Source organism: Penicillium verhagenii (assembly GCF_028828195.1).
Source record: "Penicillium verhagenii strain IBT 33310 chromosome Unknown utg000007l_segment0_segment0, whole genome shotgun sequence".
NCBI lineage: Eukaryota > Fungi > Ascomycota > Eurotiomycetes > Eurotiales > Aspergillaceae > Penicillium > Penicillium verhagenii.
The window spans coordinates 2,868,038-2,880,497 of record NW_026643171.1 but is presented as its reverse complement, the minus strand read 5'-3'; the positions used below and the strand labels follow the sequence as shown (position 1 = coordinate 2,880,497).

General features: G+C 50.7%; 5 protein-coding genes across 5 annotated transcripts; 1 reads left to right on the top strand and 4 right to left on the bottom strand.

Moving 5' to 3' along the window:
- Window positions 1–136: 136 nt before the first annotated feature.
- N7466_007736 (PaaI family thioesterase) lies at window positions 137–1,094 on the bottom strand (the record flags this gene model as incomplete). Its single annotated transcript, XM_057167125.1, has 2 exons — window positions 137–163; window positions 225–1,094. 2 exons carry the CDS (start codon window positions 1,092–1,094, stop codon window positions 137–139), a joined length of 897 nt encoding a protein of 298 aa, XP_057020166.1.
- A 721-nt stretch (window positions 1,095–1,815) lies between these two features.
- mak5 (ATP-dependent RNA helicase MAK5) lies at window positions 1,816–4,313 on the bottom strand (the record flags this gene model as incomplete). Its single annotated transcript, XM_057167124.1, has 3 exons — window positions 1,816–2,676; window positions 2,735–4,003; window positions 4,068–4,313. The coding sequence occupies 3 exons, from the start codon at window positions 4,311–4,313 to the stop codon at window positions 1,816–1,818; spliced, it is 2,376 nt and encodes a 791-aa protein (XP_057020165.1).
- Window positions 4,314–4,525: 212 nt separating this feature from the next.
- Window positions 4,526–5,857, top strand: N7466_007734 (tRNA methyltransferase TRM7; the record flags this gene model as incomplete). Its single annotated transcript, XM_057167123.1, has 1 exon — window positions 4,526–5,857. The coding sequence occupies one exon, from the start codon at window positions 4,526–4,528 to the stop codon at window positions 5,855–5,857; it is 1,332 nt and encodes a 443-aa protein (XP_057020164.1).
- A 387-nt stretch (window positions 5,858–6,244) lies between these two features.
- N7466_007733 (sulfite reductase subunit alpha) lies at window positions 6,245–9,391 on the bottom strand (the record flags this gene model as incomplete). The annotated part of the gene is made up of 1 exon (XM_057167122.1): window positions 6,245–9,391. The coding sequence occupies one exon, from the start codon at window positions 9,389–9,391 to the stop codon at window positions 6,245–6,247; it is 3,147 nt and encodes a 1,048-aa protein (XP_057020163.1).
- Window positions 9,392–10,268: 877 nt separating this feature from the next.
- On the bottom strand, window positions 10,269–11,874 carry N7466_007732 (MFS transporter; the record flags this gene model as incomplete). The annotated part of the gene is made up of 4 exons (XM_057167121.1): window positions 10,269–10,528; window positions 10,575–11,417; window positions 11,482–11,727; window positions 11,790–11,874. 4 exons carry the CDS (start codon window positions 11,872–11,874, stop codon window positions 10,269–10,271), a joined length of 1,434 nt encoding a protein of 477 aa, XP_057020162.1.
- Window positions 11,875–12,460: the final 586 nt, after the last annotated feature.

Below are 12,460 nucleotides of genomic sequence, written 5' to 3'. Positions count from 1 at the left end.
TTGATCACACATCTTTGTAATTAATTGGAATATGTTCTAGTCTATAGTCTATGTACGCTCTATCAATTATCGAACAAAGGAAACAAAATCATCCAAGAGAGAAGATCGAAGCGATGAAAGGCACTCGCAGCGACCATCAAGTACGGTAGACAGACACCATGGACTAAAGAGCAAAGTTAGCAAACTCCATGTCAACAAATGTTCATATCCATATATGTACTCACATCAGCAAACTTAGGCTCCACGAACAAAGCCTTCGCCTCAGCAACCATAACTGCCCCCTCACTATCTTCCATTAACAGACTCGTATCTGAAACCATAGCCGGGATACCGCGAGCTGCAGGTAAATCCAATGGAAGACAAATCATCCGCCCTTCAACCCACGCCTTCCGTCCCTCAACTTTAGTTGTCTTAGCCCGCAACACATACATCCGATCCGGCAGCGCAGGCTTCCTGAAATCCACATTCAAGTTCGCCGTCATCCCAAGCCCACTGGGGAAAGCAGCAGAAACACATCTAGCAAAGACCTCATCAAACAGCACCGAGAGCAAACCACCATGTACAAAACCAGGATGTCCGCACAGGTCCCTTCCAATATGGAACACAGAGACAACGCTGCTAGTCTTCGTCTTGCTCTTCGATTCCGCGCTGGCTTTCTGTGACGAGGTCCACATGTACGGAGCCAAGGCTAGTTTGCCCGCGCCCGCTAGACTCCCACCGACGAAATGGTGCTGCCGGATGGCGGGCGGGATGGCGAGGTGGGGGCGTGATTCTTTGTAGTTCTTGTGGGATTGGCGGAGGTTTTGGACGAGGGGCATCTGGGTAATGAGGGCGTCGAGGCCTGAGGACTCGGCATGTTGTGACTGTGCGGATTGCGACTCCTTTGCTGTGGGCTTGGTTTGTGATAGGAATTGGGTGTCTGTGTGTGAACCTTGCGCTTGGCTTTGAGGAAGTGCTTGTTCGTGGACCACGGCTGATCGAGATGGGCCCTGTTGGTGGAGGTAGGCAATCGGGCCAGAGGGTGTGAAGGTTCTGGCAATTGAGCGAGCTGATGGGCGTAGAGCCCACCGTGTTGCGAAAGGAAGTAGCGACATTGGGACACTGTATATACCAGGAATGTCTATTTGGAGTAAGTGACTGGCGTTCGATGATGACACTAGGGTAGTCTAGCCTGGCTATCAATCAGGGCTGGGCCTTTCTCCGTACGTACCTCGAACTGCCGATAAGCTAAGGGAAAATTATCTGCGGCTAAGTGGAAACCCGCAACGTTCGTATGCAAGTTGTATATCAAGACGTTTTTGGGTACTTCAAGTACTCGATTTGATATAGTGTGCTGAGCAAAGATATTTCAAAAGCAGGGATTACATGAACCTTAACCATACGACAGAATGAATTGACACTTTTTCTCCGCTTCTACCCTTTTCCTTGGAATTTTTTTCTGTTGGACCCAACGGTGGGGCAAAAAAGTCCCGATTTCGGCGGGCCCTCGGAATGCCGCCGAATGGAAGATCTCGGCATGCCGATAAGATTGGTCCACTTTTATTTCTACCCTAGGAAATCTAGATTCTTATGGCAAAGTGACGTACTGATGTTGCCTTGGCTGAGTAGCGTTTACGAAACATTGAATGGATGCACTTGAGTAGGGTTCTTCTGCTATAAAGATTTATTATGCATCTTAATGAAAATAGCATGAACGATTTTGTTTTGACAAGCGGGGCTATGTAACGAGAGCACACTGTACAGATCGACATCCCTCTTGGTATGGTATCGAATTGGTCTCCACGGACCAACATAAATAGAAAATCAAAAAGTAGCTTAGAAGCCCAAAGGATCAAGGTGGCCGAGGAAGGACTTGTTGCCCTCGCCGCGGAGCAGAGCCTCAATATCAACGCGACCTGCTGTGAGATAACGCTCACTAACACCAATGTTGATGCGCTGTGAAAGTAGATGCTTTAACTCCGCTCGGAGTGCATTCAATTCACCCTTGGTGATTCCGCTATCCTCCTTCTCCCGGCGCTCTCGTCCACCACCGCGACCGCGACCCCTGCCCTTGGAGTCATCAAAGTCATCACTGTCATATTCAACACCAAGATCCTCAGCCGCAGAACGCAACCAGTTGCCCTCTGAAGAAACCTTCTCCTTGGCGAGATTGGCGTCGGTGATCTTTTTGGCCAATGCGAGACGAGGCTTTACCCGAGCAACGACGCGACGGTCGATTTCGAGAGACTCCAAAGGCAGTTTCTTGGTACTAGCGTTGGGGTCTCGAGAGTGGACCTTGGCAGCAAGGCGAGCCACGCTGACGACCTCGTCCGGAGAACAGATGATAACACTCTTTCCGATTGCACCGGCACGGGCAGTACGACCCGATCGGTGAACGTAGGAATCAGCTGCACGGGGGGCGTGGTAATGAACGACGCAATCAATGCCCTTGATATCAAGACCACGGGCGGCAACATCAGTAGCGACGAGGATAGAGCTAGGATCAGCGGTAGGTGAGGAGAAGCGCTCTACTGAGCGAAGTCGAGCTTTTTGTGCCATGCTGGAATGGAGACCAAGAGCGGGGAGTCCCAATGCTTGGAGCAGTTGAGTTACACGACGAACCGCAGAGATAGAGTTGGTAAATACGAGAGTGCGGTGTTTGGGGTGGTAGAGTAAGAGTGCGTAAAGATAAAGATCCTAATTTTTTACGTCAGTTTTGTTGCAAAGAAGGATTGTTGGAGTATAATGTTCTTACCTTCTCCATTGCAGGACATTCAACAATGCCCTCTTTAAGTCCGTCAGCCATCTGCGAAACAGGGTTGACATCGATGAACCTTGGCTTCTCCTCCCGAAAGTTGAGCTTCTTGAGCAAGTATTCCATGGACTCTTTGTTGTCCATCAGATCTCCTCCTGACCAACGACTCTTTCCGGCAAGCTTTTGTTGGAGATCGCGGTGGAAGGTGGCCGAGAAAACAAGAGTTTGGCGAGCCTTGAGTTGCTCATCCGCCTCTTCCTCTTCTTCCTCGCCTTCCGGCAAATCGTTGTGTTCCTGACGGTCCAAAGCGCCAACAATCTCTTCCACTTCCTTGAAGTTTCCTTGGCTGAGCAGACGATCTGCCTCATCCACAACAAGGAATCTGATCTTTTGCATCTTGCTAATCAAGCCAGATCCTGTGCTCAGAATCTCCCACACGCGGCCTGGTGTACCGACAACAATATCGGCAGTGGCAAGCTGTCTTTGCTGCTTTTGAATGGACAGACCACCTGTCAAAAGGGCAACTCGTGCGTTGGTGTCTGGGGCATTCTCAATTAAAGCACCGATGTGCTTGCCTAATTGAACAGCCAACTCTCGAGTAGGTGAAAGAATGAGGGCCAAAGGAGCTGAGGGTGGCTTCTTATCGGTTTCGATCTTCTTCCCTCGCTTTTCCAAATAATGTTCAATAATTGGAATACCGAAGGCGAGAGTTTTTCCGGAACCGGTTGATGCCTTACCAACCATATCGTGTCCGTCTAGAATACCTGGAATGCAGGCCTTTTGAATGGCGCTTGGAGTACTGAACTTCAACTTAGAGAGACTGGCAAGGATCTCAGGCGACAGACCAAGCTCGGTCCAAGCTGAAACATCCACCTCATCATCACTTTCAGCTTCATCGAGTGCTTCCCAAGAAAGGCCGCCCTTGAACTTGGCATCTTGGATAGGCTTTGCTTGTTTTGTCTTGCCGTCCTTCTGTTTGGTGTCTTTCTTCTTGGGCTCCTTGGCCTCTTTGGTGTCCTTGGCTTCCTTGGGCTCCTTGGTGTCTTTGGTGTCTTTTGTTGCCTTAGTATCCTTGACATCCTTTCCTCCATTGGCCTCCTTCTTCGGCTTTGACTTCTTATTATCATCCTTCGGCTTCGGAGCATCCTCTGATGTGGCGGTTGTTTTTTCGGTTGACTCTCCATCGCTGAAGCCTGACCATTCTTCAAAAGCGGTCTCTTCGGCAGTCGGTGTTCTTAAAATAGACTTGGGGGATTTGCCTGTCTTTGCCTATTTGCCGTTTAGATTAGTATGCAATTAGAGCGCCGCGGATACCCAGTACAAAATGGCATACCTTGAATTGGACCACGCCATTGTCTGATGCACGAATAATATCCACACCATCAATCTCCTCTAGTCCGAAGAATCCTTCCGCATCTTCCATTCGGTCGGGCATAGCAACTTCTTTCCAGTTGAGATCATCAACGCCAACTGCGCCATAGGTTTCATCTTCAGATACCACCTCGACCTTACCACCCTTCTTGCGCTTCTTGGCCTCACCAGCCTGTGGCTTGGAGTCGCGTCCTCTTTTTTGGCCCATTATGACAGTATAACCTGCTCTGAAATCGTCAGGTTTGCAAGTTTGAACAAGAAACACAGAAAGATCAATGTCAAGGCTTGCGCAGAGAAAAAAAAGCGGCAGAAAGACTCCGCCTTGAAATCTTATCGCTTGGCTCCCCCACGTTGGAATTTCCGCCGCGACAAAAACCTCAATCTTAATATTCCGATTACCCTGTACCTTTCTTACTCAAGATGGGTAAGTCGTCCAAGGACAAGCGCGATGCCTACTACCGGCTTGCCAAGGAACAAAATTGGCGTGCCCGCTCCGCCTTCAAATTGATCCAAATCGACGAACAATTCGACCTTTTCGAGCACGAGAACCCGGATAAAGTGACAAGAGTGGTGGATCTATGCGCTGCACCTGGAAGTTGGAGCCAGGTCCTCAGTCGAGTGTTGATCAAGGGAGAGAGTTTCGGCCGGAGAGCATGGCTCGAAAAGAAGCGGAAAGAGCAACAGGCCCTACAGAGGGGCTCTGAGGCCACTACCGACGACAACGACGCCGACGACCATTATGAAATCGGAGAGGCCGACCCCAGCGCAGAATTGAAGCCTCGCAAGAACGTCAAGATCGTCTCCATTGATCTGCAGCCCATGGCGCCGCTCGAGGGCATCACCTGTCTCAAAGCCGATATTACCCACCCCTCCACCATCCCTCTGCTTCTGCGCGCACTGGACCCCGAGGCATATGAGTCCTCGACAACCACATCCGACTCACCCTCCAGTACCCCCGCGCCCATTCGGCAACCACATCCCGTCGATCTTGTCATTTCCGATGGTGCGCCAGATGTCACCGGCCTCCACGATCTCGACATTTACATCCAATCCCAACTCCTATATGCGGCACTCAACCTTGCCATGGGTGTGCTTCGTCCTGGCGGTAAATTCGTCGCCAAGATTTTCCGCGCCCGTGATGTCGATCTCCTCTACGCCCAGCTGCGTACCGTCTTCGAGAGAGTCAGTGTTGCCAAGCCTCGGAGTAGTCGCGCAAGCAGTTTAGAAGCATTCATTGTCTGTGAGGGTTTCATCCCGCCTGTTAACAGCGAGGGCGTCGTCGGAACAGCGGCATTGAAGAACCCTCTATTCGGAGGTGCTGCGGTGCCGAAGCCTGTTTCGGATGACGGAAATCTCGCTGTCGAGGTGCCCGAGGAAGACGAAAACGAACAGTCACCCAGGGCCTTGAGGGAAGTTTCATCTGTTGATGACATAGTGTCTGCGCCAAACGAGTCTACAAAGATTAATTATCTACACCCCGCGTCGTTGCCAATGGACCCCCCTTCAGCGCACAAGTCGCTCTCAAAGTTTTCTGAGGAGAACCGGTGGATCCCTTCTTTTATTGCTTGCGGTGATCTCTCTGCCTGGGATTCTGATGCATCATACGCCCTTCCCCCAGACTATGTTAGTCTGGATCCTGTTCAGCCTCCAACTGCACCACCGTATCGGAAGGCCTTGGAGTTGAGGAAGCAAATGGGCGGTGCTTATGGCAAGACCAAATATATCAAGTCTACCAAAGCGGCCCAAGCATAATTCATTTATACCATGCGCTCAAAAATATACGATCAATGGATTTAACGGATAGACGACCGATTATGATGTACAGGGAGAAGGAACGGTGTTATAGACGGTGTCGAGTGTGAACAAACCGATTCTTAGAGTCAATCATGAATACCCATAGACAGGCGATCTAATAAGGCGACTGGAATGAAAAACAAAACATCTACTTTACTACAACAAACATTTGACAGAGCATTATAAAGTCAACTTTGGAAAATCGTCATAAAAATGATAAATGCAGTTGATTTTTGAGGATCTATATGCAAATAGCGCTAGGCCGAATCAAGACGGTCTAAAGAGGGGGAATAGAAAAAAAAAACAAATGCCAATCATCAGATCATGCCAAGCCACAACTCAACTCTAGTACACCTCCAGAACGTAACGCTCCTCATCCTTCAACTTTTCAATCTCCTTGCGAGTATCAACCTTCTTGCCGTTGGCCTTGGCCTCGGCTCCAATGGCCTCCTCAAGGACAGCAGTCACGTCGGGCACGGGCCAAGTGGGACCACACAGATAGAAAGCACCATCCTCCTGAATGTATGCCTTGCGGATCTCAGCCAAGCTCTCGCGCATGCGGTCCTGGATGTAGATCTTCTGGGGCTGGTCACGAGAGAAGGCAGCACCAAGAAGGGTGATGACACCGGCCTCCTGGTAAGCCTCCCACTCCTCACCGTAGCAGTACTCCTCGCGCTGGTGACGGGAGCCCATGTACAGGAGAACGGCACCGATCTCCTTACCCTGGGCCTTCTCGAGAGCACGGTGCTGCACGAAAGCACGGAAAGGTGCGAGACCGGTACCAAGACCAGCCATGATAAGAGGCTGGGTGGACTTGGGGGGCAACTTCATCACACTGGACTTGACGCTAACAGTGATGGGCGAGCCGACCTGCAGGCTGCTCAGGTAGCGGGTGGCAAGACCGAAGCGGTCCTTGCCGTTGGGGGAAGCCCAGTTGACGGCGACAATCATCAGGGCGACGCTGTCGGGAGTCACCTTCTGGCAAGAGGCGATGGAGTACTCGCGACGCTTCAGGGGACCAACGATGCGGACGATCTCGTGGAAGTCGGGGTGGGCAGAGGGGTATTCAAGAAGGATATCGGCAAAGGTAACGGTGTCAACCTCGGCACGTCGCTTGAACTCGGTAGCACCATCGGGTCCACCCAGGGTCTTCAGGTCGGTCTTCTCCTTCTCGTCGCTGGCAAACTCGGCCAATGCCTCGTAGAAGCGCTTGGGTGGGCGACCGAAGATATCAACGTTCTGAACCAAAGCCTGGTACACAGTGCGGTTCTCAAAGACGTTGGGATCCTCACGGCTGGGAACCTCGACGATGGAATCGGGGTTCAATCCATAGAAGGCAATGAAGTCCATGACCTCCTTGGGATCGTTCTCGGCATGAACACCAAGGGCCTCGCCAATATCGTAGGTGAGACCAGTGTTGCCAAGATCGAACTCAATGTGGAAGATGTTACGGTCGTATGTGACGGGGGTAAGGCGGCGGTTCTCCTTGACGTGGACGGTGAAGGTCTTGGTTGCCAAGTCAGGGCGGAGAGCATTTCTGGTGCCGAAGGCCTCCTTGAATGCCAGACCCTTAGCAGCGGTCTGCCAGTCGCGAAGAAGGGTAGAGGCCTCGGCCTCCTCCTTATCAAAGGAGACGAAGCTGTTGGCGGAGATGTCCTTGAGAAGCTCGGGCACCTCGGTGACACCCTCGGGCTCCTTCCAGGCCTCGGGAGTCTCAATCTGGCGAAGGACCTTGTCAAGATCAGTGCTAACCTTCTCGACAGCCTCAGCATTGCCCACGATGGAAGCCAACTTCTTCGTGGCCACGCCTTCCTGCGAGGGAAGAGCAACGCGGATGAAGGCAGCCTGGAGGGTCAGGGCATCAAGAGAAGCGCCTTCGATGGCGGAGGCGTCAATGACAAACAGCGAGATACCACGCTGAACGACAGTCTGTCTGAAGAGGGCAGGCAGCTTCTTTTCGAGGTCCTCGTCCTTGACGCCAGGGGCGTTCACAATGATCTTAGCATTGTCCTTGACAGATGCAAGGACATCGACGTCGTTGAGCAGTGCAAGGTTTCCAACATAGGAAACATCAGCGGCAGTGACTGCGTAAGGAGCATCCACGATCTTGGCGCTCTTGCGAATATCAACGCGGATGGCACCGCCCTGGACCAGGTTATCGTGAATCTTGCTGGTAGTGACATTGCTTGCAGAATCGGCAGCAAGGGCTTGGCTCAAAGTTTGGGTAGCAGACTCAGAGACAGAGTTATCGACATCCCAGAAGGTGTATTCCTGGACAGTTGTGGGGTCCAGCAACTGCAGAGGAGCGGCCTCATCAGTCACACTGTTGGCAGAGAGAATGGGCTGGTCATAAATGCACTGGAATGCAGCAGCAGTGGTGATCTGGTTCCAGGTCTGAGAGCGAGGGTACTTGACCTCGACGCAAGAAGGAGCATGCTCACGACCAGCAGCAAAGGTCAAAGCCGCGAGCACATCCTCGTAGAGAGCAGAGTGGACACTCTCCTCCTGAACAGCTTGCTCGTCGGCAACCTGTCCCAAGACGCCAACAGTCTTGACGGACTGAGGCAGGACACGCAGGAACTCCTCCTCGATGAAGGGGCGGTAGACACGGACATTGACCACACCGATCTTGACACCAGACTTGGCGACGGAGCGAGCAACCTGTGCGGCAAGAGTAGCCTCCACGGTGCCGAAAACGACCAGAACGGAAGTGGCCTCCGAGTGTCCGTGGTACTCAAAGGCACTGTAGTCGGTTCCGAGCTCGCCGTTCAGGGTCTTGAGGAGATCAAGAACCTTGCCCTGAGCATCAAGGTGGCGGGTGCGAGAATCATCGAGAGTCTTGCGAACGGTCTCATAAGTGCGGGCCAGGCCATCCTTGTCAAGGACATCGATGACACGAGTGGTCTCACGGCCTACACGAACACCATCGTAGATGTGGATGGAGGGCAGGACGGAAGCCAAGAGGGTTGCGAAAAGAGCCATGTGCTGGGATTCGTGGGCGGAGGCACTGGACACGAGACCCAAGCCAAGGTCCTCAGCCAAAGACAGGGCAGAGGCATAGTCGGAGACAAGTCCATCCTCTCCAGCATAGTCGGCAGCAGCGACATGTGCCGCCACCGGGCTCGCCACAGAGTACAGGAGAGAGAGCTGCTCAAGGGCAGAGCGCATGTAAGGGAGAGTGGCAGAAGAAGCCACAATTCCCTGAGGCACATGACGCTTCTTCAGGTCAAAGTCCTGGGAGAATAGGTAGCCGAGAGCCATGTTGCCGGCACCTTGGCGGGTCTCCAGGGTCTTGACCACGGGAGACTCTCCGCTGGCGTTTGTTTCTTGTGCCGCGGACCATTGCTGGAGGGCAGTGTCGAGGTCGAAGGTCTCGGGGGAGTACGAGAAGATCTTGTCACTGAGCAGGTATGCAACCTGCTGGATCAGGGTCTGAGCAGTGACATATGTAGGACCCGAGAGGGCAGAAAGCGCAGGGTTTGTGGCGCCCATTGTGATTGTGAGTCTTGTCTGGATACCGGGATACACAACACCGATATCAACAAGTGATTGACAAGAAAGAAATCACTTTACAGAGGAAGAATGCGGAGAGAAGGAGGGGAGATCTCGCCCGAATGCCCGCTTAGTATAGAAAAGTCCAGGGCAACTTGCCTTATCGGGGATAGTGTCAATCACGCAATCACGCAATTCCTTATCGATAAGACCCTCGGGCGGCCTCCGATGGCAAAAACTCTAAAAATCTCAGCAGAAAAGTTCCGCTTTAAGCTGATGACTCAGCCATTTTGGCCACCTCCGGATGCCTGAGGCGGTAGTTTTGGTCGAGAGGCAAACACCCCACGTTGAGATTTGAAATCAATGTCTGGAGTATATTGCCAGTATGAAGAGATTTCCAAGGCTAGCAGTTGATTACCCTATAGATACTTTATTAAAGCTTTACATAGGTATGAAATATAAATAAGCACCTATTTTGAAGTAATAGAATCCTGCAGTCAACATTTAAAGATTTATTCGTCAACATTTGAACGCATCAAGGGTGCACAACAATCTACACATGTGCATATATGCAAATGAACCATGTATATTCAGACCAAATTTAAACCCACTTTTCAACCTTCAACTATCAATGTTATTGCAGGGCTGCACATATGCATCGATCTGAATTCCCTTTCACTCGCCAAATCAATTTGTTCAACTATTTAAAAGTGCAGCCATCTAGGAAACCCGCTCACCAGGGGACTTGGCCGTGGTTACCTAGTAGTTTGTTGGTGACATCTGGAATATTCTCACGCCGCAATATCACCATCTGTTGGTTGATGGCCTGACATGAAAAAGCGATAGGTCAACAAGGCAATGCCTAAGCATATTGCACCTAAATGAAACTTATTTCAGCCAAAGCTCTCTTGCATGTGAGGGCATGAAGCCTCACAACATTGAACTTACCCAAGGTCATGCTCAGAGCGTCAAACCCAATTTTCTCTGAAACGACTCCTGCCAGCAGCGGCCCTGCCATCAGCCCAAGATTGAATGAGATTTCGCTCAATCCAAAGGTCCTTGAACGTCCGCCGTAAGCACCAAATATATTACGCTGCTTTAACTCCAACTCATCCAAGACCGCTATATTCCCAATCACTGTTAGTACTTGAGACCAATGACAAAGACCGGTGATCTCATTTACTTAACGCATGCAAAATTCCAGAGCCTTGAATCAACGGCAGCATCATTCCAACTCCGATTATTGAAAAAACAAAAATAGGTTTTCCCTGATTTTCACCACTGGCCCAGGACATGCCATTTCCAGGAATACCCATGATGACAAATAAAGGTCCTAGAAGAACCCAACCAATAGTGGTAGGGTATCTCAGACCGACACGATCTCGAAGCCAGCCTGAAAAGGGACCAAGAACGATGGCGGGAATGCGAAGGAAAAGGAACATTGTTCCCACATCTAATGGCCCCCATCCGAAGATGTCGCGAAGGTGAAGTGGCAAGGTGGTATTTAGCGCGCCGATGAGGATGGAGCTACAGAAGACGTTTGCGAAACTGACTATAATTCGAGGATCGGAGGCCATTACGGCGTAGAAATTGGATGGTGGCAGCGACTGCAATGCATCGTCGTTCTTTGAATCAGTCTGCACAAGTGGCGGGAGAAGTGGAGAGACCTCCGAATCATTGGACTCTCCAGTATTGTTAGCTTCAGCATCTCCAGTTGGGATGAATTCACCAAGCGATTCGACCGAGTGGGAGGCTGGTGATTCAATCAAAATCAACCATGTAAACATGTTGAATATAAGAGCTCCCATCGGTAGGTACCAACAAGGCCAATACCCAGCTAGCTCTAGCGTGGTCCCCGCAAGCACCGGTCCGCCAACCGTACCCGTCATAACGATGGACATACTTATGCCCATCATTTTACCGACATTTCCCTCTCCGGCATTTTCTGTCAAGATAGCTAGACAAATGATCCATGCTGCTGCTCCTGCGATGCCTTGAAGAACTCGACCCAGGGTAAGAACAAAGTCTATATTTCAATCCATCGTCAGTGGCCATGTTACAAACGTGAGAGACACATGTCAAGGACATACAGCTTGGTGTGGTAGCAACAAGAATGGTTCCAACCAAGGCAATTACCAGAGAGCCAAGAAGTGGAGATCTTCGATTAGAAGTTTGATCGACGAAGTGAGCGAGAATCGGAGCACATATCACTGTCGCGAAGCCATGAATTCCAAGTAACCAGGCAGTCAACTGTTGAGTCTGGGCAGGATCCTCCCCCAAACGGACTTCCAGCATATAAGGCAAGATCGGGACCACGAAGCCATAGAGCAGGACCTCTTGGTCGGACTGTTAGTAATCGCACGAGCTACCCCCGCACTGGGAAAGGAGGTTCAAATACCGGTCAGCAAAGTGAAACACGCTGTTCCTATGATCAACGAGCTGGACGACCGCCATCCATAGCCAATTATAGTTTGAGTCGCCATTTTCCTCCTCCGTGCAAGAAATCAAAGAAACCAAAGACTACGAAGAGGCGCAAGTGAAAACACGGTGAGTCATTTGGAATGGGAATCGGATGAGAGATAAAATGTGTTATCAAAGTAGCATCGCCCCTCACAGGACTAATGCAAAGTTCAGCCTTGAGCTTGCCCCCATTTGTACCAACCAGTGCATGATTGGTCATATTGGGATCCACTCAATTGATCTTAAGTTGACAAAAGACATGCGACTGGGGAGAGGATCATTTGGCACTGGAAGCTTGAAGAAAATAAAATAAAAAACCAAATCTTTATCTTTTTCATCATGAATGAAGTTCGAAAGAAGACAAGATCAAAGATCCGAAAATCTCCAGTCCTTGTAAAGTGACAACACGGGCCAAGTGCTCTCCACTCTTGCACGGACCTTCCTAGAAATGAGTGCATCAAGTCAGATCAAGGCAACCTATCCCAGACGCATCTCCCAAACACAGATACAGGGATCTTCCAAAAATTTCGAAATGCAGGAATGCAGTATGTTCATCTCGTGATGATCGTCAATGCCTTGCACTAGTTATGCAGAACAGCCTGACTCAGC